Source organism: Pristiophorus japonicus, chromosome 8, assembly GCF_044704955.1.
Source record: "Pristiophorus japonicus isolate sPriJap1 chromosome 8, sPriJap1.hap1, whole genome shotgun sequence".
NCBI classification, from domain to species: domain Eukaryota; kingdom Metazoa; phylum Chordata; class Chondrichthyes; family Pristiophoridae; genus Pristiophorus; species Pristiophorus japonicus.
This window is the reverse complement of record NC_091984.1, coordinates 42600506-42627438: the sequence shown is the minus strand read 5'-3', so window position 1 is coordinate 42627438 and position 26933 is coordinate 42600506. Positions and strand designations below refer to the sequence as shown.

Here is a 26933-nt window from a genome sequence, read left to right as displayed (position 1 = left end):
ATGCACCATTTGTGCTCAACTCAGCAATGCCCCCAGGGAGGCTCCACTGAGCCCCTGGCCTACCAAACCGTGGTCGCGGGTGCACGTAAATTATGCGGGCCCATTCATGGGCAAAATGTTCCTCGTAGTTGAAGATGCATTTTCAAAGTGGATCGAATGCACCATTTTAAACTCGAGCACAACCTCCACCACTGTGGAGAGCCTCGCAACCATGTTTGCAACGCACGGAATCCCTGATATATTGGTCAGTGACAATGGTCCGTGCTTCACCAGCGCAGAATTCCAATACTTTATAATTGACCACGGCATAAATCACGTCAAGACGGCACCGTTCAAGCCGGCCTCCAACGGCCAGGTGGAGAGAGCAGTGCAAATCATTAAACAAGGCATGCTTAAAATCCAAGGTCCCACGCTGCAGGGTCGCCTGTCACGACTGCTGCTGGCATATAGATCTCGCCCGCACTCATTGACTGGGAACCCCCCCGCGCAACTGTTGATGAAAAGGACTTTAAAAACAAGGCTCCCATTAATCCTCCCAGACATGCATGAAATCGTTGAGGCAAAGCGCCGTAAGCTGACTGAGTACCATGACAGAAATTCGAGGGGGAGATGGAATGAGATAGGGAACAAAGTGTTTGTGCTAAACTATGGCAGGGGTCCCAAATGGCAGAGACAGTAACGGGCAAGGAAGGAAACAGGCAACTGGTAGTACAAATGGACAATGGCAAAACCTGCCGGAGGCATGTAGACCAAGTCAAAAGCAGATTTACCAACAACACTGCGGAACCAGAGGCAGACTACAATGTGGAACTCACACCACACCTGGTGGACAGATAGAGGAAACAACCTGAGGAAAGGGCAACTGAACCACAACTCAGACGCTCCACGCGAGAGCGTAGACCACCTGAGGGACTGAACCTATAAAGACAATAAGACCTTGGGGGAGGGTGATGTCATGTATCTTACATTATTATATGTAACTGTATCCTAACATGCTATACATGACTGTAATAAGATATGACCTGTAACCCCCAGCATACCTTACCACCAGAGGTGCACTTACAAGAGACAGGTATATAAGGACAGGTCTCAGGCAAATGCAGCATTCCAGAGCTGTGAAATAAAGGTGCAGGTCCAGAGTGACCTTGGCTTCACTACATGCCTCGTGTGAATCTGTACTGAGGGGACAGGACTTTACAGTGAGGCTACCGAAGTAGAATCAATCGCGAGAAAAAGGAAGTAGATAAATAGTTGAAGAGAAAAATATTTAAGGGTACAGGGAAAGAGCATGCAAATGGCTGAGAATAGATAGCTTCAATCTTAAGCTATCACTGACATGGGTATGATGGACGGAATGACCTTCATCTGTCTGAAATTTCTAGAATTGTACTAATCCTAGAAACATACCAAAGGAAAGAAATACCCAAATCATTCTTCATAGGTCTGTTCTCATTGGGAGACAAAGATTTTTTAACATCCCAGTGAGCATCGATGGTTTATTTTCAAAATAGTGATTACGTCACTGATCTGTAGTGCATTGCGATGCACCACTGAATTGACGCACCCATAATAATTATTTATTAGCAAGCATTTTTCTATAATGTAGAAATATTATAATAAGCTAGGCTCGTATCAGTAAGTCATTAGTGAGTTTCCTGACTGATGTTCTATTACTTTGTTTCCAGACACTTTGTTCGCAAAACTGTTGAGTAGCAGTATCAGCTACAAAATCTGTAGTTTTTAAAAAATTCATTCCGGGATGTGGGCGTCGCTAGCAAGGCCAGCATTTATTACCCATCCCGAAATACCCAAGAAGCTAGTGGTGAGCCGCCTCCTTCAACCGCTGCAGTCATTCCAAACATTCATTTAAATCCTATAATGTTCGCAACTAGTCCTTGGCACACTCGTGTATGTACAGTATTAAAAATTAAAGCTTGGCTGCTTTTATATTGCAATATATTATATTGCAACCGGAGTCTCAGGGCATGTGAACAGCCTTCCTGTGAATGAGCTGCATTGTGACAACCAAATGTTCGGCACACACGCAGGCTGGCCATTATCATTTTAGCCAACGTGCATATGTGGCCATCATGCTGTCACTACAGAAGAATGGAAACATTCGTGCGTAATAACGTCATGACAGAAAATCACAATGTCATCACTGAAATGAGTTGCTGCCATTGCAGCAACAGCCAGGTGAAAAACTTCCTCTCACCAATCTAAAGAATTTGGCAGAGATACATTGATGTGGCTGGCAGCTGCAGGATACAGCGGCTAAAAGTCAATACAAAAAGAAGCTGGTGACACCATTGTTTTGCAGAGATCCCAGGGAGCGTGACTGCTACCCAGCTGCACTCAGCAAATGGAAGGAATACACAAAATGTTTAGATTGGCTCTATAAACTCTGGGCACCCGAAGACTAGACAGCAATTGTTAACAAGCCATTCAATTATGGGGGCATGGCAGACGAGCCCGATTCTATCCTTACATGCACACTTTCCAGCAGGGTCACTGGACAGCAATTAGAAGTGGGAATTCTTAAATATTAAACCTGGAAATGTACTTCAATTTAATTGGTGCTTTTAAAGTCACATGTTTGCCAGTTGCTGAGTTAAGAAAGGATTTTTTCCAAGCCCAAAGTGCAATACGTATTGACTTGAAACCTCACCAGACAACTGAGGTTCCACTGATTTTGTGCTGTATCCTAATGGAAAGAGATCGAGTGCTCCCTGAAATCCTTCTTCACCTTCCACACACTTCTGGTAGATCAATGCCGGGTCTGGGCAGAAAAGATGATACAAAGCATTAGAAGAAAGAGAAGTGGCAGCTTTCCTCACATAAAAGCAATTATTCCTTTTTGATGGAATTCCTTCAGGGTGTCAAAAGAATTGTACTCTGAATCCTGTACAATTTTATTTTTTATTTGGCTTCCACCCCATTCTTTGGATTCCGCCAACTTCTAAGGCAAACTGCTCCCAGGCCTTTGCATTACAACTGGTTGCCATGAAATGGAAAGCAAGCTTGTTCCCTCCTGCTCTGTCTCAGCAATGTGACTTAACTGCCAACCTCAGAAGAACACATTTACTGCACCATCTGAATGATTCTATTTGTAAACTGTGGTATCTGAACAAGGCCGATTTGTGGCAAAAATACAGAGAGTTTTGTTCTACCTGCCCACAAAAGCTAGGCTGAGATAGAAGAATTCAAACCAATCAGTCTGGGATAGATTTCAAGCCAGGTCCCAGGCATAAGGAGACACTGCATTATCCAATTTCAAAATTAGTATTATCAATCAGACATATAGGGGCTGAAATTGCCCCTCTCCTTCAGGCCTGTTACCACTGCAAATCGACAGCCACGCTGCGGAGTGGAGTGGCCGCCGGCTTTTCGTGGAATGGCCGCTGATAGTCCAATTGCCCTTCCGAGTTTTCCCGGCGGTGCCCCGATTTCCCCCCCCACCCCGCCCCACTGCTCCGCTGCTGCCGTCAGTGTTAAGTGCGTCATCACCGTGCGCACTGCCAATGTACCCCCACCCCCAACGGTGACATTCCCCTCTGAAAATCTCTGGCCTGCCTGGCGGTGCCAAAACCTGTTTTTTCCCGGTAGTCCAGTGAGGCTGTGGCCTTCTGCAACGGCGGTGCAGCTTCCCTTAAAGGGGAAGATGCACTGCCGCTGCGTTTTCTTTTGTCGGCCGATTGCCATGTCGGCCTGACAATTATGTCCTCGGGTTCGGCCGGGCTGCCAACGGGCTGCCTGGCACCCCCTCTTGGGTGCCTGGCCACTGGCCTGGCCGAAACCCTCCCTGGTGGCCCAAAGTTTTAAAATCGCAAAACCTTTCCCCTTTAAGTGAAGGGGAGAGCCGAGGTGATGCGGCGCCATGATGACGTCATCGCGGTGGTCACTCTGCACCGCCCCCAACTTCCGCCGCTTAGGTGTTGCCACCGCCGTGTATCCATCCCTCTCGTGTAGTCACCACCCCCATTAAGAGCGACTTCTGGATCCGAATTAAAAAAAACCAACAAAGACAGAATTTTGCTCAAGAGGCAACCTCGACCACGGCGTGCGCCCCGTTTCAGGCGGGGGGGAAATTTATACCCCAGTGTTTAATCGTATTATTCATCTGATCTTGTTCTACAAAGGGGGAATTAAATATTGCTTTTTTCAATTGCAATCTTACCTTTGATGGCTTCGTCTTTAATCTATTGACATTAAGTGTCAGCTGTGGCTCAGCGGGTAGCACGCTCACCTTTTAGTCAGAAGGTTGTAGGTTCCAATCCCACTCCAGGGACTTGAGCACAAAATCTAGACTGACACCACAGTGCAGTACTGAGGGGGTGCTGCACAATTGGAGGTGCTGTCTTTCAGCGGAGATGGTAAGCTGAGACCCAGTCTGCCCTCTCGCAGATGTAAAAGATCCCATGGCACTATTCGAAGAGCAGGGGAGTTCTCCCCAGTGTCCTAGCCAATATTTATCCCTCAAACACCACCACTAAAAAACAGATTATCTGGTCATTATCATAGAAATTTACAGCACAGAATGTCATTCGGCCCATCTCCTCAACTAATCCTTCTACCAATTACTTTAAATCGATGACCCCTGGCTGTTGACCCCTATGCCAAGGGAAGTAGGTCCTTCCTATCCACTCTATCTACACCCCATATAATTTTATACACCTCAATAAGGTCTCGCTTCAGCCTTCTCTGTTCCAAAGAAAACAACCCCAGCCTATCCAATCTTTCCTCATAGCTTCTTCAGTCCAGGCAACATCCTCGTAAATCTCCTCTGTACCCTCTCTAGTGCAATCACATCTTTCCTGTAATATGGTGACCAGAACTGCATGCAGTACTTTAGCTGTGGCCTAACTAGTGTTTCATACAGTTCTCCCTCCCTACTCTTATATTATCCTGTATGCCTTCTTAACCACCTTAATCTACCTGGCCTGCTACCTTCAGGGATCGGTGGACGTGCATTCCAAGGGCCCTTTGTTCCTCTACACTGCTCAACCATTTATTGTGTATTCCCTTGCCTTGTTACCCCCTCCCCCCTAAATGCATTACCTCACACTTCTCCGGGTTGAATTCCATTTGCCACTGTTCTGCCCACCTGACCAGTCCATGGATATCTTCCTGCAGTCTACAGCTTTCTTCTTCATTATCAACCACATAGCCGATTTTAGTATCATCTGCAAACTTCTTAATCATACCCCCTACATTCTAGTCTAAATCATTGATATATACCACAAAAAGCAAGGGACCTAGTACTGAGCCCTGCAGAACCCCACTGGAAACAGCCTTCTCGTCACAAAAACACCCATCGACGTTACTCTTTGCTTCCTGCCTATGAGCCAATTTTGGATCCAACTTGCCACTTTGCCTTGGATCCCATGGACTTTTACTTTCATGACCAGTCTGCCATGTGGGATCTTATCAAAAGCCTTACTAAAATCCAGATACACTACATCAAACGCACTACCCTCATCGACCCTCCTTGTAACCTCCTCAAAAAATTCAATCAAGTTAGTCAGACACGATCTTCCCTTGACAAATCCATGCTGTGTACTGTGTGCAGTTCTGGTCACCACATTACAGGAATGATGTGATTACATTGGAAAGGGTGCAGAGGAGATTTACAAGAATGTTGCCTGGACTGGAGAATTTTGGTTATGAGGAAAGATTGGAGATGCTGGGTCTGTTTTCTTTGGAACAGAGGAGGCTGAGGGGAGACCTGATTGAGGTGCAAACATTATGAGGGGCCTGGATAGAGTGGATAGGAAGGACCTGTTTCCCTTGGCAGAGGGATCAACAACCAGGGGGCATAGATTTTAAGTAATTTTTGGAAGGTTTAGAGGAGATATCAGGGGAAATTTCTTCACCCAGAGGGTGGTAGGGGTCTGGAACTCACTGCCTGAAAGGCTGGTAGAGGCAGGAACCCTCACCACATTTAAAAGATAATTGGATGTGCACTTAGTGCCATAACCTACAGGGCTACAGACCAAGAGCTGGAAAGTGGGATTCAGCTGGATAGCTCTTGGTCGGCCAATGCGGACACGATGGGCCTAAATGGCCTCCTTCCATGCTGTAAATTTCTATGATTCTATGAAAACAGATGCAAAGTATTCATTAAGAACCATACCCTCCACACACAGAATACCATTATGGTCTCTAATAGACCCTACTCTTCCTTTAGTAATCCTCTTGCTCGTAATGTATTTATAAAACATTTTTTTGTTTTTCTTTGATTTTACTTGCCAATTTTTTTTTCATGCCTTCTTTGCTTTCCTAATTTCCTTTTTAATTTCACCTCTGCACTTTCTATACTTCTCTAGGGTTTCTGCAGTATTGAGCCCTTGGTATCTGTCATAAGCTTCCCATCTTTTCTTTGTCGTACCCTGTATGCCCCTCGACATCCAGGGGGCTCTAGATTTGTTAGTCCCACCCTTTTTCTTCAAGGGGACATACTTGCTCTGGACCCTCAGGATCTCCTCCTTGAATGCCTCCCACTGCTCTGACACTGATTTATCTCCAAGTAGCTGTTTCCAGTCCACTTTGGCTAAATCACATCTCAGCTTCGCAAAATTGGCTTTTCCCCAATTGAGAGCTTTTATTCCTGGTCTATCTTTGTCCATAACTACCCATATTGTTATTTGTGGGACCTTGCTGCGTGCAAAATCCATCATTAAACTCTCTTTATTTTACTGATACTACAACGATCAGTGTCCCATACTGCAATTTTCAGTGCTCCTCCAAAACCTTGTAGCTGCTAAGCTTCAAATATGCCTTCCTACTTGCTTTTCGTGTATCTATTATGTTGAAATTAAAATTCTTTGCATAGTTCCCTACTGCAAATTCATTCTTTCCTAGCTCTCAAAACTGAAATTTCTTACTTCCCTCAATCTTGCCTTTCCGTTACAATATTCAAACTTCTAAAATAATAATTGGAGTCACTTAAATATCTTACTATCTTGAACCTTGGTTTCTCAATTAAAAGTTGAGATTTAAAAAAAATGTTAATAGTGCCAATGAGCTAAAGTATGAATCTCTATTTCAAAAATCTAGCTTTTCAGAAAATAAGACACAAAAACAATTATTCCAAATTCAATTATTTTACTACTCACGGTTACAAAGTTTTTTCAGTGAGGTAATCGAAGAGAGAGAGGAGACGCTCATCTTCCCACCATGAGCTTGCTCCATTTCTAATGCCGGTTTGGCTTGTTTTAAGAACAGCTTGTACAACTCTGACTGCAGAGAAGTGAGTCTGTAGAAAAGAGGATGAAGTTTAATTAAAATGATGGAAGTGAAGGACATCAGGGAGAAGAAATGTAGACTCGCCTAATTTTCTTACCCTTCTCCTGTTGTGGACAGGGAATGGGTGTGCAAAAGAAAGCAGGCTCCAGTGATAGAAGCATTTATCTGTTTAAGGTGGGTATAAATATATTCACAATTGGGCAAGTGAAATTCAATTATAGCTGCCCAGATCATATTAATCATATATTATTTGATTTAAAAAATGTCATGCAGATTAAAACCAATAGGACTGTAATAGTAATGAGCGTGATCATTAAGCAGAAGCCTCCTCTGTTAGCACATTAGTTGTATTTGCGGAGCTGAGCTTCCTCAAATCAATTTTATCCTCCCCTCCAACAGAAGTATTTCTTTGATGCTCGGGAATAGAAGTTATTGAGCAGATTCCAGAAAAATTGCACTGAAATGATTGTGCTATTTTAGAGTGTATTAATTCCATCGATGATGAACATAAGAATTAGGAGTAGGAATAGGCCATACAGTCTCTGGAGCCTGCTCTGCCGTTCAATAAGAACATGGCTGATCTTCAACCTCAGCTCCACTTTCCCACCTGATTTTCATATCCCTTAATTTCCCCAACGTCCAAAAATCTATCTATCTCGCCGTTCAATACACCCAATAACGACTCAGTATCCACAGCCCTTTACGGCAGAGAATTCCAAAGATTCACAACCATCTGAGTGAAGAAATTCCTCATCTCTCATAAATGGCCGACCCCTTATCCGGAGACTGTGCCACTTAGTTCTAGACTCTCCAGCCAGGGGGAAACAACCTCTCAGTATCTACCCTTTCAATCCCCCCCTCAAAATCTTGTATGTTTCAATGAGAGCACCTCTCATTCTTCTAAACGCCAGAGAGTTTAGGCCCACCATAATGCTCACCACAAGATTGCTCCCGTTTACCAGAATAGAAGGATTACAGTATGCGGCCAGTCCTGATCATGTTCAATGGAAGGAACATTCAGCCACTTTAAATAGTTCCGCCATTCTATTAGATCATGATGATTTGTACTTCAATCCATTTATTCTCCTTGATATCCTTAGCCAACAAAAATCTATCAATCTCAGTCTCAAAAATGTCAATTGTCCCAGCATCCACCACTTTTTGGGAACAAGAGTTCCAGATTTTCACAACCATTTCCTGATTTCTCTCCTAAATAGCCTAGCTCTAATTTTAAGATTATGTCCTCTTGTACTGAATTCCCTAACTAGAAGAAATAGTTTATCTGTATTTACTCTATCAAATCCCTTAATCATTTTAAACTCCTTGATTAGATCACCCTCCACCTTCATAACTCAAGAGAACACAAGCAAAATTTATGCAACCTCTCCTCATAATTGAATCCTTTAAGCCCTGGTATCATTCTGGTGAATCTGCATTGTACACCTTTCCAAGGTCAATATATCTTTTCTGAGATTCAGTGACCAAAACTGCATGCAAGAGGAGTCTAGCACCCCTGTATCATTACAGAATAAGGAGCACGTTACTCCTCTGCTCTCCACATTGTTGACTTGAGTCAATACAAAATAAGGAGAATATTACCCTGTGTCTTGGTTCAGACCGGCTGAGTCAATGTGAAGGACTTAAACTGATACAAGGAGTTGGTCAACTGGCTTTTGCATTAAAGGATCTGGATTGGGTACATTATAACTAAACACATACATTAAATTACTGATATTACCTGCAGCAGACAATCTGCTCAATCTTCACTGGCAAGTATTTGGAGAGAATGTCTGATGTTCTTCGAATTAAACACCTGAAATGAAGATTTGGGCAATAATCAGATAAAACAAATCAAAAAGCACATAGCGAGGTGAAGGCACTGTTTGTTAACCCAGGTTAAACTTATCAATTGAGGCCTTTCATATATAAGCAACAAACACGGAAGGAGTCTTTACCACGAAAAGTAAGATGAAGTATACAAGTCACAGTTCAACATATTTTATATCAACTTGAGCATCTATCTCCCCTGCGACCTCTATCACCGAGGAAGACAAGAGCAGCAATATCACAGTAACACCATCAACTCCAGGTTCTCCTTCAATACACACAACATTCATATTTGGATATATATTGTCATTCCTTTATCATCGCCGGGTCAAAACTGTGGGAGCACTATCACCAGAAGGACTGCAACAATTCAAGGAGAAGGCCCACCACCTCCTTCTCAGAGCAACTAGGGATGGACAAGAAATGAGACCTTGCCAGTGTACCCACATCCCGAGAACAAATACAAACAAAAAAGATTTAGGAGGTACTCCAGCACAATACCAGTAATTCTCTTGCCAAAATTTGTTTTCTTAAATTTATTCTCTTACCCATTCACAACGCTGATCAATTCTTTTAGTTTCTCCTCACCACACTGTCTTTCCTTCTCACTCGCATCTGCATCACGGCCCTTCAAGATGGGCAATTCAAATCGCTTTTTAAACTCCTGTGCAGTTCCTTAAAAGAAGATTTGAATAATTATTAATCTTCTTTAGAACTAAATCCTGATAGTCACATGAAGTGAACCTTTAGATAGTAGATTATCTTTTCAACGTTCAATCCTCATCATATTGAGCACAAAGGAATTCCATACAGAATCTGATATTTCATTTAGAGTGCCATCAACAACTAGTTACCGAAAAGCCTCTGCAGCTATGCAAAATGCTTGCAAAGGTCCAATTTCAATCAAAACAAGCCTGTGCAAATCATACAACTGAAACGAATACTTACCAAGTATCCCTGCATTAACAAAATGTACAAGGCTGAAGTACTCGAGCAGGTCATTCTGGATTGGAGTTCCCGAGATCAACACACGGCGCTTGGCATTTAGATTGTTCAGAGCTTGATATGTCTGGTTCTCTGAATTCTTCAACCTGTGGCCCTGTAATATAAATGAAAGAGGCCCAAATACTTCAGAAAATCTTCCTCTGCATAATTCTATTTTGGTTTTAAAATATTTTTAATTTTTAAAAACTTGCAAAAACATGGAAGAAATTAAAATTGAACTCAGGGTAAAACTGACATGTTTCTTTCAAAAAGGTATACAGTAAGCATTGCATCCAAGCAGATACCAGATGTATTTCACACAGGACCTGTACATCATTCGTACAGCAGATATACACTATTTACAGAGATACCTTATCCTCTTCATCATGTAAGCTCTTCAAAAATACTTGCTCTTCTGCTATGGTGGGTACACAGATTACGCAATCTACAGCACCACATAACCCATAGCATACCAAACTTAAATGAAACCTTAGCTTTTGCTGCATAATATGTGCAAGAACTGATGCTGAGGCATAGGTCAAGATTGAATAATCTGCTTGCACGTGGTGTGTTCCGAATCTACAGGTAAGATGTGGAACTTGAGCAACATTGTGAATAAATGTTTTGCAATTAGCCTAGAAAGGATATGTCTGGAGGTGAAGTTAGAGGCATATAAGGTTGTTGAGCATAGAGAAAACCTTAACCCAGAATATTACTTTAAATTAAACAGTAGGCCTAGAACTAGAGGACATGGGCTCATACTAATAAAATGTAATTTTAGGATTGAGATCAGGAAATTCTACTTCACACAAAGAGTAATCAGTATGTGGAATTAATGTCAGATACAGCAGTGGTGGAAAAAACCCTGAAAGCATTTAACAACTTGCTGCTATAATGGCGGGTGACATTATGGTGACGGACAATTAGGATCTCTCCGGATGGGTGAATTAAAGTGGGCCAAATAGCCTTGCGCCATCTGTAATTATCTTGTATTCTTGTGAATTGATCTGCTATCACATATACATGTTGAGACACAGATAGTACAAGCACAACCTGAAGCAAATGCAAGTTTGTCAAACACCAAATAGACTCAACTTGGTCAGATTTCACGCAGAATGGCAGTGTGGTTAAAATACAGAATAATATGAAGATTAAACTAAGTTACATGGAATTCTACCTCATCACAGATGACCAAACCAACAGCACCCCTGCAAAGCACTTCAGCATGTAGCCGGAATGTCTCATAAGAAATGATGAGGATTGGAGTTGGAATCCGCAACCCATGCTGACTCATGAACATGGCTGTGCAGGGAGGAAAAAAAATGAAGAAATCATAGAGTCAGGATATAGGTTTCTACTTAAAGCAGGAAGTTACAATGAAGGCTTTGAGTATTCTCAAACTATGATGTTTATCAGTAAAATAATTTTCTGCAGTATTAATTTTCTTAAAACTTTTTATAATTGCTGTTAATTGTAAACTTTAGCTTGTCCAAAACTCTGCTGCTTGTATCCTATCCCACACCAAGCCCCACTCACCTTGCTGACCTGTATTGGTTAACGGTTCCCCAACACCTCAAATTTAACATTCTCACCCTGGCGTTTAAACCACTTTGTGGCCTCACTTCTCGGTAAGCTCCTTCAGCCTGGAATTCCCACCCTGAACTCTCCCTTCCTCAGGCCACCAGGGAGAACTCCGCTTCTCTCTTCAAACAGTGCTATGGAATCTTTTACATCCACCTGAGGGGGCAGACAAGGCCTCGGTTCACATCTCATCCGATAGATGGCAACTCTAACAGTGGAGTGCTCCCACAGTACTTCTTGGGCAGTAGTCTTCTTAGGCAGTCCCTCGGAGTCGAGGATGACTTGCTTCCGCACTAAAAATTAGTTCTCAGGTGACTGGAGTCCAATGCGGGACCTACAGTCTGTCACAGGTGGTTGAAGGAACGGGAGGTTGGGGTGCCTGGTTGCCGTGCGCTCCTTCCGCTGTTGACATTTGGCTTCAGCTTGCTCTCAGCAAAGCGACTCGAGGTGTTCAGCGCCTTCCCGGAGGCTTTTCCTCCACTTTGGGCGGTCTTGGGCCTGGAATTCCCAGGTGTCGATGGGGATGTTGCACTTTTTCCAAAGAGGCTTTGAGGGTGTCCTTGAAGCGTTTCCCCTGCCCACCTGGGGCTGGCTTGCCATGTCAGAGCTCAGAGTAGAGTGCTTGTTTTGGCAAGCAAGGCTGTGTTATCGCACCAACGTTCTTCTCGATCTATCTTACTGCAATGCTCCATCTCACCCTCAGCAAGCTTCCCGCTGAAGTGGAGCTAATTTACAGGACGAACAGGAATCTGTACAACCTCCGCCGCCTCCAGGCCAGATCCAAGGTCATCCCATCCTCTATCATTAAACTACAGTACGCAGACGACACTTGCGTCGATGCACACTCGGAGGCCGAACTCCAAGCCATCGTCAACACCTTCACCGAGGCATACGAGAGCATGGGCCTTACTCTAAAAATCCGTAAGACAAAGGTCCTCTAGCAACCTGCTCCCACCACGTAGCACTGACCCCTGGTTATCAAAATCCACAACGAGGCCTTGGTCAAGGTGGACCATTTTCCATACCTCGGGAGCCTACTGTCAACAAGGGCAGATATAGACGACGAGGTCCAACACTGCCTTCAGTGTGCCAGTGCAGCCTTCAGTCGCCTGAGGAAGTGAGTGTTTGAAGACCAGGTCCTCCCACAGTACAGCACTGAAGTGTCAGCATAGATTATGTGCTCAAGTCTCTAAGAGTGGGATTTCAACTCAGAACCTTCTGACAAGAGGCGAGAGTGCTACCACTGAATGAAGGCAGAGTTCTTGAAAACAAAGAGAAATGTGCCCAAGATCAATCTCTAAACAGATTGAACCCATTGACAATTAATTGTATGTTTTCCTGCACTATTGCCAAGCAAGCTACTTATCAATCCAAATGTGCAGTACAGTCAGTAGCCACCAAGCACAAGTCCATTTTATCCAACCACCCTTGGTTTCCAGCCAAAAAGTTGCTAATTGAAATTACTGTTCATAAGATAGAGCCTTCAGCCCATTTGATCTCATCTTTCCAGAGTATCATCCTCTCATTACAGTTTTCAAAAAAAAAAAATCCCGACATTTATACTGGACCTTGATGGAACACCTCATCTGAAAGACGGCAACCCCCTCAGTGCCATACTTTTATGTCAGCTGAAATTAGGTGCTCAAGTCCTGATGTAGAGTTTGAAACTATAACATTCTGACTCAGATGAAGATACTACAAGCTGAGCCAATTTGATAAATAACTGTCTTACGAAATCAATTTTAATTTACCTACCCAGTTTCTTGTCAATCTCGGTCTTAGTTCCTCCATCAATAGCCAGTGATTGTAACCTTCCTGTCAGCCATTTCTCCACCTCATTATACCAGTTTTTCACCAAACTGGATGGAGTCACAACAATGACTTTCTCAATCTCTGGCTTGGCATCTGGGCTTTGTCGCAAGAGGGTCCACATCAGAGAAATGCACTGCAAAGTCTTCCCCAGTCCCATCTCATCTGCCATAATACAGCCGTAGCTATCCACAATACGCCGGCCTGTCACACAGTCCCACATGAACGTCACACCCTGAAAGACAGACACATAATTTAGCTACTACTTCAAGCTAGGCAGAGGCAGTAAATTATTATTGGGATCTCAAGTGGAAAGGTACAGGTTTACATTCATTATTTTAAACAGATCACAATCTCAACTGTGCTGCCTAGTTCTAGTGGAAGGCACTGAGTGGAGGCTAGGTCCTTCCTCCACAGGGAGGAAGGAGGGAAAATATAAGTTGTAATCCCCATTCTACTCTGGTGCACTCACTAGTAGCTAGGTCACAAACTGCATCAGCAGAGCTTAAGAAGCTGGTTGCCCCGTGACCTTTTTTGTTGGAGCATGAGAAGAGTGGAATATTCAGATTTAAACGGTTGAGTTTTTTCTTGGGACGTTTTCTTTCCTTTTTTTCCCATCTGTCATATCTCTGTGCCACAAATCTTTGCAGCTGAGAGGATGGATTGGACACATACTTTCAGATCGTGGTTATTACCACGTTCAAGGTGGATGCTAGAGCATGCCCAAGATCTGCCTAGATCAGGCCCTTTCATTTTTCTTCTCTCTGCAGGCAAGCAAGACCTACCGCTCTGCATCTCCCTGTAGTGACATAGTCGAGATCAACAACTCTGTGTGGAGAAGCTGCAGGCAGAAGTCCAGATTCATGCCAGTGCGTTGCATTTCCAATGACACCACAACATTTAACTTCCCTCCCCCACACTAAACGAATAAAAGGACATGGGCGGCGGGGGGAGTGCAGTTGAGGTAGAAGATCAGCATGATCTTATTGAATGGCGAAGCAGGCTCAAGGGGTCATATAGCCTACTTCTGCTCCTATTTATGTTCCCACACACCAAAATAAATCTACTTCATGCTAGTCTCGTATGATTTAAGGGTTTGCCCATTCCTTTAAGCAGTGCAATAAATATGTTGAAGTGCATCACAGTATATCAACAAAGTATCTTTTTCTCAGCCACAAATGACATTAACAGCTTTACACCAAAAGTGTCCCTGAACCTACCTCTCTCTGATGTGGTCTTAAGACAGAGGACAAGATAGGATCCACCACCACATGTACTGGAAGTTTCTCCCTGAGGAAAGGGGAGAATTCAAATAACAGAATTATGCAAATGATGTTGATTGATCTTGACATTCATAGCTGTCCACTGCCTGGCTTTACTTCTTAATTACCCGACTCTCATCACATTTCTCATTTTATGTATTTTGTGAATATTTTTCCTAATTATCTGTTTTCTGATGTTTAAAATTAGCAGTGAAGGCGGCTGTGCGAGGCAGCTTTAGTCCTTCTACCGCCCCAATAATCACAAATATTTTCACTGTACAAATCATTTTTGAATTGTTTCTCCAGTTCTGTCAGGTTTAATTTTATATTTTTTAGATCCCTCTCATTTCATTCTTGCTTATTTAATAATCAATACAATCATTTTCTGAACCTTCCCTGTTTTCATGCTCACATTGTAAAACTCATTTAGGAAAGAAGCCAATCATTTAGTAAAATTTACACTAATTTCAAATGGAAGGAATTTTAAACTGATGAACAATGCCGGGTTATGATATATTTGAGTAATTTATATTATTTTAAAAGTCTCAGTTTCCATATTTGACGTCGTTTTCAAACTTATGTCCTTTAGAGCATGAACCTTGCTATCTCTGTAAGCTTTCGGTAATGAAAGCCTTCTGTTGATTATTTTAGTTACTGAAATTAAAAATGTGCATCCATATGATCTTCATTAAGCAAAAGAACATCACAACATCAGACCTCATTTTAAGTTTAAGTTATTAAGTAACTTTATTTAACAAAAGATGAATAAGCGTATAAAAGTGATAATATACATACATATGTAATATGTATATATAATATATGCAGTAGAAATCCTATTTTGCTCTTTGAAAGCAAAGTAATAAAAGGTTAGAATCTAAGTGCTAGGCTGTACTTCAATAGTTAACCTTTATAAGTGCTGTTATTTGTATTTCTTAGCATTGCTGGAGCTGAAGTAGTTTAATGACATCTTTTGGAAGTTGTTCACTGACTTTCAAATTTAAACAGTTTTAATTGCCCTGCAAGCTATTGGCAGAACTTCCTAAATTTGAATAGTCTACCACATTTGAAAAAAAACTGGTTGTCATACGCATGACTGATACAGGCTGATACAAATCATACAGGCGGAGTTTGATTGAAAGTAGCTTGGGTCCTCCCTCAAGCTTAGCAGACAACCAATGAAGTTTGCAACATTTGTATCAAGTTAAGCTTGGGATAAGAATCTAATTGTAGCTACTTTAAAACAAAAATTCCTTCTGACTCGTGACTGAAATAAAAGGGGCAGCCACTGAGCCAAAACTAGACAAATAAATACCTCTTTTTGTCACAGATTCCACTAATTTTATCAGCAACATGGCATTCTTATTTGGAAAGGGATTGTCAAAACGGAATTGTACAGTTTAATACAATACAAATTATAATCCTGAGGTTTGGTATGCTGAAACAGCCCCATTTGTGAATAACTTATTCTTGCCCGCATGTCGTACTTAAGGTTCCCTTGGACTGAAGGCACGGGGATTAAGCGTTTCTGGGAATCTGTCATGTGCTAGTACTCCAAAATCATCCAGATGGATGCACACTCCAATTTTATGCTTTTACTGCCAAGCTCAAGAACCCACCACAGTACAGTCAGTCCGTTCAGCTATTTTGATTAAGTAAGCAGACTCTACTTAACAGATTTTCATATGACAAAATGAGGAAAACGGATAAAATTATCATGGATTTCACACACTGCAGTTGATCGAGATAACTTGATACAAACATTTGTGTAAGATAATATTATTGGGATATGGCTATACCCCATAAATCCTTTGACAAAGAAGAATTGATATTTATTACTCACTTGTCAGCTTTTAGTTGGTCATGTGCACTCAGAGATGGAGGTTCATAGAGTACCAAAGCCCCTTCTTCATACGGATCATGGAGTGATCGTCTGGCTCCTGCACGCTTAATCCCCAGTGCCTTCAGTCCAAGGGAACCTTAAGTCCGACATGCAGGCAAGAATTAGTTATTCACAAACATTTCACATACCATTAATGTAAAATAGACCATCCAGGTCTTTGCTCTTTTATCAATGACAATTGGTGCTCAGAGCAGATTCAGCTTCCAGATTGATAAGAGGTTCTTGGAACTGAATTGGACCCAACGTAAAATTAAACCTTGGGATAGGTTTTATGCTGTGAACAATCTGAAAGCATGGACGTGTCGGTGATTACCAGAAATGTACTGATATCCACTCCTTATTGATGAACTTTTAAAAAAAAAAACTACAGTACTTGCATTAGTATTCACATTATGTCAAGATATCACACACTAAGTTCTGATGAAAGTTCAATGACCTAAAACGTTAACTCTGTTTCTCTCTCCACAGATACTGCCTGACTGGCTGAGTATTTCAAACATTTTCAGATTTTATTACAGATTTCCAGCAACCACAGTGTTTTGCTTCTGACATATTAAATCACTTTTGGAGTGCAGTGACTATTACCGGTACAAACACTGTAGCCGTTTTATGCTAACAACTTTCCACAAACAGTAATAAAATGGTTGTCCAGTTGTTTGTCAAGAAAGAAATATTAGCCAGAATACCAGAGGAGTGACCTGCTCTTCTTTGAATCGTGCCATGGGATCTTTAACATCAAACAGATGGGGCCTCAATTTAATATCTTACTCGAAGGATGGTCCCTCTGACAATATAGCAATCCTCCATTAATGTATTGGAGTATCAGCCTAAATTACGAGTTCAACCCCATCTTCTGACCCAGAGGTACAAGCGTTTGTCAATCTGGTACACATTTATTGGGTTGCATATGTCCACAGTGATGGATGCCCACACATTGCATATTCGTGTATGCATTGGAAAAGTTAATAATATGCTTATGCTTATACCACTGAGAGGGAAGCTCCACTCAGATTGCCATAGAGAGCCTAAATTAGACTGAACATGTGCAATGATGCACAGCACATCAATGGCTTCAGAACAGGCCCCACTCTTCTGGAGTGTTAAATTTCCCTTTCTTTCCCCTTTGGTTGGCATTTCAGTAAGCAAACACACAAAATACATAAATCGTAGCCTCATGAGCCACGCTATACAAATCCACTATCTGCTCGCTCCCCAAAAATTTCCTGTTCAAAGAATTTTGGAAACTCAGTCAGAGCATCTGCTATTGCTCCCCCAGGATCCCTGGTCAGAAACTATCCAGCTGAGGTCCAAGGTTCTGAACCATCATCATCATCATCATAGGCAGTCCCTCGAAATCGAGGCAGACTTGCTTCCACTCTAAAAGTGAGTTCTCGGGTGACTGTACAGTCCAATATGGGAATTGCAGTCTCTGTCACAGGTGGGACAGTCAGTCGTTGGAGGAAAGAGTGGGTGGGGAGTCTGTTTTGCTGCACGCTCCTTCCGCTGCCTGTTTTCTGCATGCTCTCAGCGACGAGACTCGAGGTGCTCAGCCCCTGCCGGATGCTCTTCCTCCACTTAGGATGGTCTTTGGCCAGGGACTCCCAGGTGTCAGTGGGGATGTTGTATTTTATCAAGGAGGCTTTGAGGGTGTCCTTGAAACATTTTCTCTACCCACCTGGGGCTACGCTTGCCGTGTAGAGCGCTTGCTTTAGGAGTCTTGTGTCGGGCATGTGAACAGTGTGGCCCGCCCAACGGAGCTGGTCGAGTGTGGTCAGTGCTTCTAGGCGGGGGTTGTTGGCCTGATCGAGAACACTGACGTTGGTGCGCCTGTCCTCCCAGGGGATTTGGAGGATCTTGAGGAGGCATCGTTGGTGGTATTCCTCCAGCGATTTGAGGCGTCTACTGTAAATGGTCCACGTCCCTGAGCCATACAGGAGGGCGGATATCACTGCAGCCCTGTAGATCATGAGCTTGGTACCAGATTTGAGGGCCTGATCTTCAAATACACTCTTCCTCAGGTGGCCGAAGGCTGCGCTGGCACACTGGAGGCGGTGTTGAACCTCGTCGTCAATGTCTGCCCTTACTGATAATAGGCTCCCGAGGTATGGAAAGTGGTCCATGGTGTCCAGGGCCGTGCCGTGGATCTTGACGGGTGGGCAGTACTGTGGTGGGATCAAGTTGGCGGAGGACCTTTGTCTTACGGATGTTTCATGTAAGGCCTGTGCTTTCGTACGCCTCGGTGAAGATGTTGACGATGACTTGGAGTTCAGCCTCTGAATGCGTGCAGATGCAAGCGGCTTGTACATGGCCTTTAACCTTACAAAGATCTTTGACACTGTTAACCGCGAGGGACTATGGAGCGTCCTTCTCCGTTTCGGCTGCCCCCAAAGATTTGTCGCCATCTTCCGTCTGCCCCAAGACGACATGCAAGCCGTGATCTTGACCAACGGATCCATCACAGACCTGATCAACGTCCGGACCGGGGTCAAGCAGGGCTGTGTCATCGTGCCAACCCACTTCTCGATCTTCCTCGCTGCAATGCTCCACCTCACACTCAACAAGCTCCCAACTGGAGTGGAACTAAATTATAGAACCAGTGGAAAACTGTTCAACCTTCGTCGCCTCCAGGTCAGATCCAAGACCGTTTCATCCTCTGTCCCAATTTATAGGCCCTATTCAATCCCCCATGTAATAACTGATTCTTCCTCTCTCTTTCCTGATGAGGCACACTCCTACTGTTCTCAGTCCAGACACACTCATACCTTCAATTACCTGTTCCCACCTAGCAGCACACCTTGCTATAGGCTTGAGCCCCACAATACCAGAATTCATCATTTCCTCTCCTCATTCCCAGCCACATGAATGTCTCAAACTTCAATGCTCACTCCTTTTCTAAATATGTGAACATAACAATTATTTTAATAAAATCTCAAATGTAATCACAATATATGCAGTTAAGGAATATATACAATAAAAATCATATGCTTAGGTTGCTAAATAGAAAAAGGTAAATATAATTTTACGTAAGTAAATATTTTACAACACTAGAAGGAATTATGAAAAAGATAATTACATCAAGTACAAATGTAAACTGGGGATTACAAGCTAAATATTGGAACAGAAGGAAGACATTTTAAAAATAAATTTGATATCGAGAGCAAATAATGTATAAATAATTCGGGAATAACGTATTATTTTTTAATATTGTTCAATATTTTAAAATTAAGTTCAATTACTTTTTTCCATATTCCATAAGAAATCAATATTGTAAATAATATTAGACACCAGATAATTATTTCAGGGTTACAATTTATAGCAGAATGTTATGAATTGCTCAAGCTACCTTTGCTCTTCCTGATCTCCTTGATTGAATTATTGTAATAATTCTCACAAGCTGCACAATGATTCTATATATAAACCATCACAGCCTCTTAATTAAATTAGTCTTCGAACTCACTTTGGCATATCCATTATATCATAAATAAGTGATCCAGTTACAATTTTCAAAGTTAACAGATCAACTAAAAATCCTGACTATTGAGGCAGCTAGTACTTTACAATCCCAGAATATAAAACAACTTGTATTTATATAATGCCTTTAATGTAGTGGAATGTCCCAAGGCGCTTCACACATATAATGTAGTTACTATATGCATTCATGCTATCATATAGCTATTCTGCCAGAAGCTATTGATAATAGTTCCAGACAGGCTATTGCTTATACCTGTGTAGTTTGGAATAGGCACTCGGAAAGGTTTGGCCAGGATGCTGCGAATAAAAGCCTCCTGTGGGGAACAGAAAAAGAAAATGTCAACAAATACATCATTCTTACTATTATGATAAATTGCTTTGAAACTTGTTTCCAATAACCATTTAAATTGACTAGATGGACTGCAATGGTATTTTACAATTCTGTAGGTTTCTATTGACATCCCTGATTAATAATGTGGAAATTAAATCTGACATTTAGAGATTTCCCTCTACTATGACAAGTTCCTAAGTTTAGTCACATGGCCTGACGTAGGTCTCAAATGAAAGCTCACCATGAGGGAAATAGAAGTGCAAAACTTCAAAATAAACCAATTGGAAGTGCAGTATCATTTCATCGCTAGAATCGGACTTCAAATCCAGCTCAAACGGATAGATAAAAGTCACCAATATCCAATGGCTATATGGGTTTTACAATGAATAGGTTTAGGCTCCCTCAATCGAGTTCCTAATAGATGGGAGTTCGCAGCACAAAATCACCCCCAATTTAGCAGTAAATCGGCAGTCTCACTCAGATATATCACAACTATGGCTGATGTGGGCAATGGAATGGTGACACTGGTAAAGTAGGAAGCAGTCTTCTGGGATTGTTAAGGCAGTATTATTATGTTAGCTTTACTCTGCATTTAATCAGCACGGTTCTTGACCTATGATTGCGTGATGCTAAGAATGGGTGCCAAACATGCAAAGGCCCGGTGTTCACCTGAATAAGCAGGGGGGAAATTGCAGGCCATTCTCACACATTGTAGTGATTGTTGTACAGATAAGTGTGGCAACTATTTTGCATACAGCAAGATCCCACAAACCAAGACATTAGAATAGAGGGTTACAGCCAGTCAGGAAGTTGTGGGTTCAAGCTCCACTCCAGGACTTGAGGACATAATTGAGGCCAACATTTCAGTGCAGTACTGAGAGAATGCTGCATTACCAGAGGTGCTGTCCTTTGAATGAGATGTTAAATCAATACCACATCAGCCTGTTCCTGTGATTTAAATGGATCCTATGGCACTATTCAAAAGAAGAGCAGGGCGTTCCCTCGGTATCCTGGCCAACATTATTTCCTCAAACAATCCCATCAAAAATAGACTAACTGATCATTCATCTGATTGGGTTTGTGGAATCTTACTGTGCACAAAAATAGTTGCCAAATTCATTAATACAATGACTGCACTTGAAAGCAATTCATTGTATGTAAAGCACTAAAGGAATATTTCTGAGAGGTGTAATAAGGCACTATAAAAATACAAATTCTTTATTACCTAGGTCTCTATCAATGCTAGTAGGACGACCCCAAAGGTGGCCTGATATTCAGTTTCTAGGAATTACAAAATAAATTATCTGCTGTTTCAGGACCATATTTTTCACACTGAATAATCCAAACGAAAGTGACAATATTTGGTTAATGTGAAGGCCTTCTTTTTTTAAGATAACAGAGACATATTGAGAACAGCTTCCTTGGCAGCCCAATGATTCAGGTTTCTGTCTCCTACTCCCCCTCCCCCTGAAACACATCATTACCATACAGCAAGTTCTCAACTGAGCCATCGTGGCAACATGCTTTAGGAATTTATTTATTTTTACGTAATATATAATTTGAAAGCCGAGTGAACCCATGCTACTCTCATGTATCTCCAAGCAGTCAGAGCAACAGTTTTTAAATGTGTTCATTTTCACCCTTCCTCTTCGGAAGGGGAAAATAATTACATTTTAAAGACACATAAGCTTACACTTGAGTGTTCAATCATGGGCGTGAAAGGCATCGCAGCCAAACCCAATCCTATCCTCACTATCCAGGCAACTTGTGTTCTCCCCTCCTTAGTCCAGGACTAGCAAGACCAATTGCAGCAGTCCTACCACCATCAAGGTCAGCCAACTCAACACAGACTAGTGCAAGGGTGTTCAAAGTGTGCCCCCGCCTCCGACAGTTCGGGCCTTGAGGCCCAGCGAGCTCAGTCCTATTTGCACACATTTCTCCTTTGTTGGCTTGTCCTGTTTATAATTTTATAGGCCTGGAAAGGGCTGTTCTTACTGTGGTCTTATTGAATGAATCCTAAATAGAATACCTAGATCTGTCAGTAGCAGCAATTTAACACAAGTAAGTTAATGGGAACACGGGTTGAAACTTTATACATATCCTCCAAAGCTCCATGGTTCACACCCCAAAGGCAAAAAGCCTGGGCACCCTGGGCTAGGGTACAAACCTAAGATTTTCCTGGATTATAAGAACATAACAAATAGGAGCAGGGGTAGGCCATCTGGCCCCTCGAGTCTGATCCACCATTCAATATCATGGCTGATCTATGTACCTCAGTACCACACCACACGCTGGGCGGGCCTTGGCAAAATTCTGGAGCCCAAATTATCTGCCCTCGTATCAGTTCGAGATTATTAGAATGGAAGATAATAGGTTCAATACACTACAGTTAAACCTTTATTGAAACCATAAAATGTACCAGTTGGATCAGAATCTTTGCTTGTACCACAGTTGTATTTATATAGATCTCACTGCAAATGTAAAGTTTGCTACAAATGGAATCAACAGAAGTCAATCACCTTCAGCTCTACCCAATGATACACCTCCCACCCCCAAGTTCCTTCCCTATAATCAATTACTTGTTGCACTGATCACTCACATGCTGGCTGCTGTCAAGGCACACAGGCCGATTGGTGAGCGGTGCTAGTGGTTTCCGAAATGGTGATATAAAACTTTCACTATTGTTTAGCTCGGATCCTAGCTTTCGCCTTTTTGGATTCTGTAAGAAAAAGTGAATTACATTTTTTTTTAATCTTACACCTTTTGATTTTATGCAAACTACATATTCCAGCTTTATCAATCAGTCTCCCATCCATTCATACAGCCAAAACATCAGGGATTTGAAATATACTGTACATTCAAGCTCCATCGTGTACTGACACAATGTGGTGCAGAAGTAATCGTATGTGGATTTTAGTCCAGGATTCCCTACTGTCAGATGGGAAAATGAGACAAGAATTGATCTACTAACCTAAAAGTATATCAATAAAATCAAAAACCTGCCATTCTGGCCAACCTTCGCTCTGCCTGTCATATGTTATTTGATTTCACACCTCTATAAATTATTTTATATATTTTAAGCATTTATATTTAGTTTCAGTGCTGAGGAAGAAATTCCAGCATTATCTTTTCAGAAGCTTTGCCTGCGATATTCCCAAGAGCATAAGAAAAGTATGGCCTACTGAAGCCCGTCCCATTAGTATGCTGGAAATGAGGTTAAAATGAGAGTTCACTATACTGTAATTCAACACGGTCAGTTGCAAGAAGTGGTCCAGACAAGTCAGTTTTTTGAATAATAAGAACATGTTTTCTTTGACTTAACTTGCTTTTCATTGAATTTTAATAGGGCTCACCTGAAGAGCTGCAATTTCAACTGATGTGCTGCTCTTCATGGACAGAGAGCTGCATCCTTACATTTGTCATCCCCTAACCAATGTTTTATAGTGCCTGATATACTATAAAAGGACACATTCCTTGTTTTGTCACAATGTTATTCGCTACAAATGCAGTATCAATTAGAAAAAACTTTTTTTTAAACAAAGCATAGCTCAAGAGCACAGAATCATCTTACATATCCAAGCACATAAACAAAAGACATTAATAGTTCAACCATTTCAAATTTGCATTAGATTACTGTACCGCATCGTCATCATCAGACAAATGTCCTGGCTTTCGCTTGGCAAGCTGACTCGGGGCAAAACTTCTTCTCTAGGGAAGGAGATTGACAAATTTACAAGAACAGTTAGAAAGAAAGGTAGACTTGCATTTATATAGTGCCTCTCACAACCTCAGGACATCCCAAAGCATTTTACAGCCAATGATGTACTTTTGAAGTGTGTTCACTGTTGTAATGTGGGAAACGCGGCAGCCAATTTGCACACGAGCAAGCTCCCACAAACAGCAATGTGAGAATGACTAGATAATCTGTTTTTTTTAAAAGTAATGTTGGTTGAGAGATAAATATTGGTTAGGACAACAGTTTGATTGTAATAAGCTTCTAATTACTACAGCATGTAAACAGTCAAGAGTTTAAAAATGCAATTTAGCTTTTGCATCGGTTTGAAAGGTCTCCATACATGTAAATGGAAACCCATCTAAGAAATGCTTCCAGTATATGTTAAGTGTAAAGCAGATTTTCAATTAAGAAAAAACTTGGGTTCATTTGCGTAGCAAGTAAATATAAAGAAAATTGGTGTCAAGCCCTTAACATACATCCAACTGATAATGTATTGAAGGGTAGAACATAAGTTGGTATTTGGGGCAAGGGAGCGGTTTTTTTACACAGTTAATTTTGCCAGCTTGGGAATCTTGTATAAAAGAAAGGTTTGCATTTATATACTGCCTTCTCATATTTCTCAGAAATGTTTCAAACTGCTTCAAATATACTTTGAAGTGCAGTGACTATTATGCAGACAGCAAGATTTCACAAACTGCAGTTAATCTGTTTTTGGCAGTGTTAGTTGAGGGAGCAATGTTTACCAGCATCCGGGAAAAATGCACTATTCTTCATATAGTGCAATGAAGTCTTTAATACCCACTGGAACCACAAAACACCAATGGGGCCTGGGTTTAACATCTCATTCAAAGGATGGGATGTCTGACATTGCAGCACTCCTTTAGCACTGCATTGGAACCTCAGCCTATGTTATGTGCTCCAGTTTTGTAGTGACACTTGAACCCACGTCGCTCAGACTCAGAGGCGAGTGCACTACCAAATAAATATGCTGCTGACACTTTTCCCAGCAGTTCTCATTGGGATATCTCAATTAAAAACAGGACAGTTGAAAGGCATGTCCTAAATATTCAGCTAACTCAAATCACTCTCCAATTTTACTTACCATTTTCTGCAACTGTGATCCCAATGCAACTCAGAATATCTATTTATTCAATCAGTTTTAAAGTTTCTTTTTTTCCCCATCAAAAATCCATGATGTTCTCTACTTGAAAAACTAGCTGAACTGTGGGTGGCTTTGTCTCATCCAACTTCTAGTCCATAATCATTGAACCATGGGAGTTCTTTAGTTTCCATTCTCTATTCCATTGTTGAGCAGTTTATTCACTGCTTTTGTGACTCCAATTATCAGGTCTAAACCATCACCTCGCCATTATTTTCCAGTTTCCACTTGTGTAGCTTCTCCCTTTGGACTGAGCTCTTTCATAAAATGCTAATATTTTCTGATAAATTTGGGCTACCTTATAAATCACTGCTAAACAATCACTGTGCCCTTATCTTCCACAATCTTATTCGATCAACTTTATGTGGAGTTGGTTTATTTTACCTCGCTCAATAATTGCTTATTTTTATTTCTAGTACAAAATCACCTGGATAGTATAATTTCATTGTCTGCTATTTTATATCAATTATTCTCCATTTTTCAATAAGTACTAATAATCTCAATCACTCCTTCTCCTGCAGTACATCCATTATGCAATGTAAACATGATTAGCTCAAAATCCACTACCTGATCAGGTCGCTGCCCAATTTTAGATTACAATTAAGTCAAACAATGCACCTTTATATTCATAGTCTGTCCCACTCAAACTGTTTAAAAAGCATTCCTGTCCCAATCCCTGGATTACACTGTGTGCTCCTCCCTTGTTTGATGTTTGCGTTCCAGTCCTTAGATTGCAGCTATATCCCTGTGCCAATCCCCAGGTTACAGGTCAGTCTCCCTGTGCCAATCCCTAGGTCACAGGTCTGTCTCCCTGTGCCAATCCCTAGGTCACAGGTCTGTCTCCCTGTGCCAATCCCTAGGTCACAGGTCGGTCTCCCTGTGCCAATCCCTAGGTCACAGGTCGGTCTCCCTGTGCCAATCCCTAGGTCACAGGTCGGTCTCCCTGTGCCAATCCCTAGGTCACAGGTCTGTCTCCCTGTGCCAATCCCTAGGTCACAGGTCGGTCTCCTTGTGGTCCTTTACCTCTGTGCCGCACTTTGTTCCGGTTATCTGGTAGTGACTCGACCTATCTCTCTGTCTCTCAGTCCCTCTCTCCCTAACGCTCCATTCCTCTCCCCCTATTCCCGCTATCTATCTATCCCTATCTATCTATCTATCCCTCTCTCTCTCTCTCTCTCTCTCTGTCTGTCTATCTCTCTATCTCTATTCCTTCTTTCGCTCAAACTTGCCGCCCAGAAAGCGGAGCAGCACAGCACGCCTGCGCAATCCCGGGTTACGGATGCTGCTCAGGCTCAGCCGCTGAGCCGGACCGCGTTTCACAGTGGAACCTTCTGGGCCCGATGGACTGGTCCATGTGTGGGGGTGGGGAAGGTCCATGTATGTGCGGGGGGAGGGAGCTCCGCCAGGCTGCTCTTTCATGTTGTCGTTTGGGGCTTTACCGTAAAAGTAAAACTCTGTCCCTGCCTTTTGCTCTGACATTCAGTGTGCAGCTGCGGTGTGTCCTTAAACCCCGCCATTAGAGTCAGGCAGAGATCTCTGATCGATTGGCAATCGAAGAAGTTTCATTTTAACTTCAAAACCGTTGATGCAAAGAGACAAATTGTTCGGCAAATTGTTAATACGTTTTG

General features: G+C 42.1%; 1 protein-coding gene across 1 annotated transcript in view; it reads right to left on the bottom strand.

Moving 5' to 3' along the window:
- The window catches only part of rad54l (RAD54 like), a 42634-nt gene extending 16114 nt beyond the window's left edge, over positions 1 to 26520 (bottom strand). Inside the window, exons 1-13 of the mRNA XM_070886048.1 lie at positions 25249 to 26520; positions 24050 to 24118; positions 23010 to 23129; positions 20333 to 20393; positions 16549 to 16684; positions 14667 to 14736; positions 13393 to 13681; positions 11234 to 11358; positions 10021 to 10171; positions 9621 to 9747; positions 8984 to 9058; positions 7116 to 7255; positions 2669 to 2779 (exon numbers count right to left, since the gene is read on the bottom strand). Coding sequence (XP_070742149.1) covers positions 2669 to 2779; positions 7116 to 7255; positions 8984 to 9058; positions 9621 to 9747; positions 10021 to 10171; positions 11234 to 11358; positions 13393 to 13681; positions 14667 to 14736; positions 16549 to 16684; positions 20333 to 20393; positions 23010 to 23129; positions 24050 to 24118; positions 25249 to 25251 — 1477 coding nt within the window. The 5' untranslated portion in view covers positions 25252 to 26520. The remainder of the gene's footprint in view (positions 1 to 2668; positions 2780 to 7115; positions 7256 to 8983; positions 9059 to 9620; positions 9748 to 10020; positions 10172 to 11233; positions 11359 to 13392; positions 13682 to 14666; positions 14737 to 16548; positions 16685 to 20332; positions 20394 to 23009; positions 23130 to 24049; positions 24119 to 25248) is intronic.
- Positions 26521 to 26933: the final 413 nt, after the last annotated feature.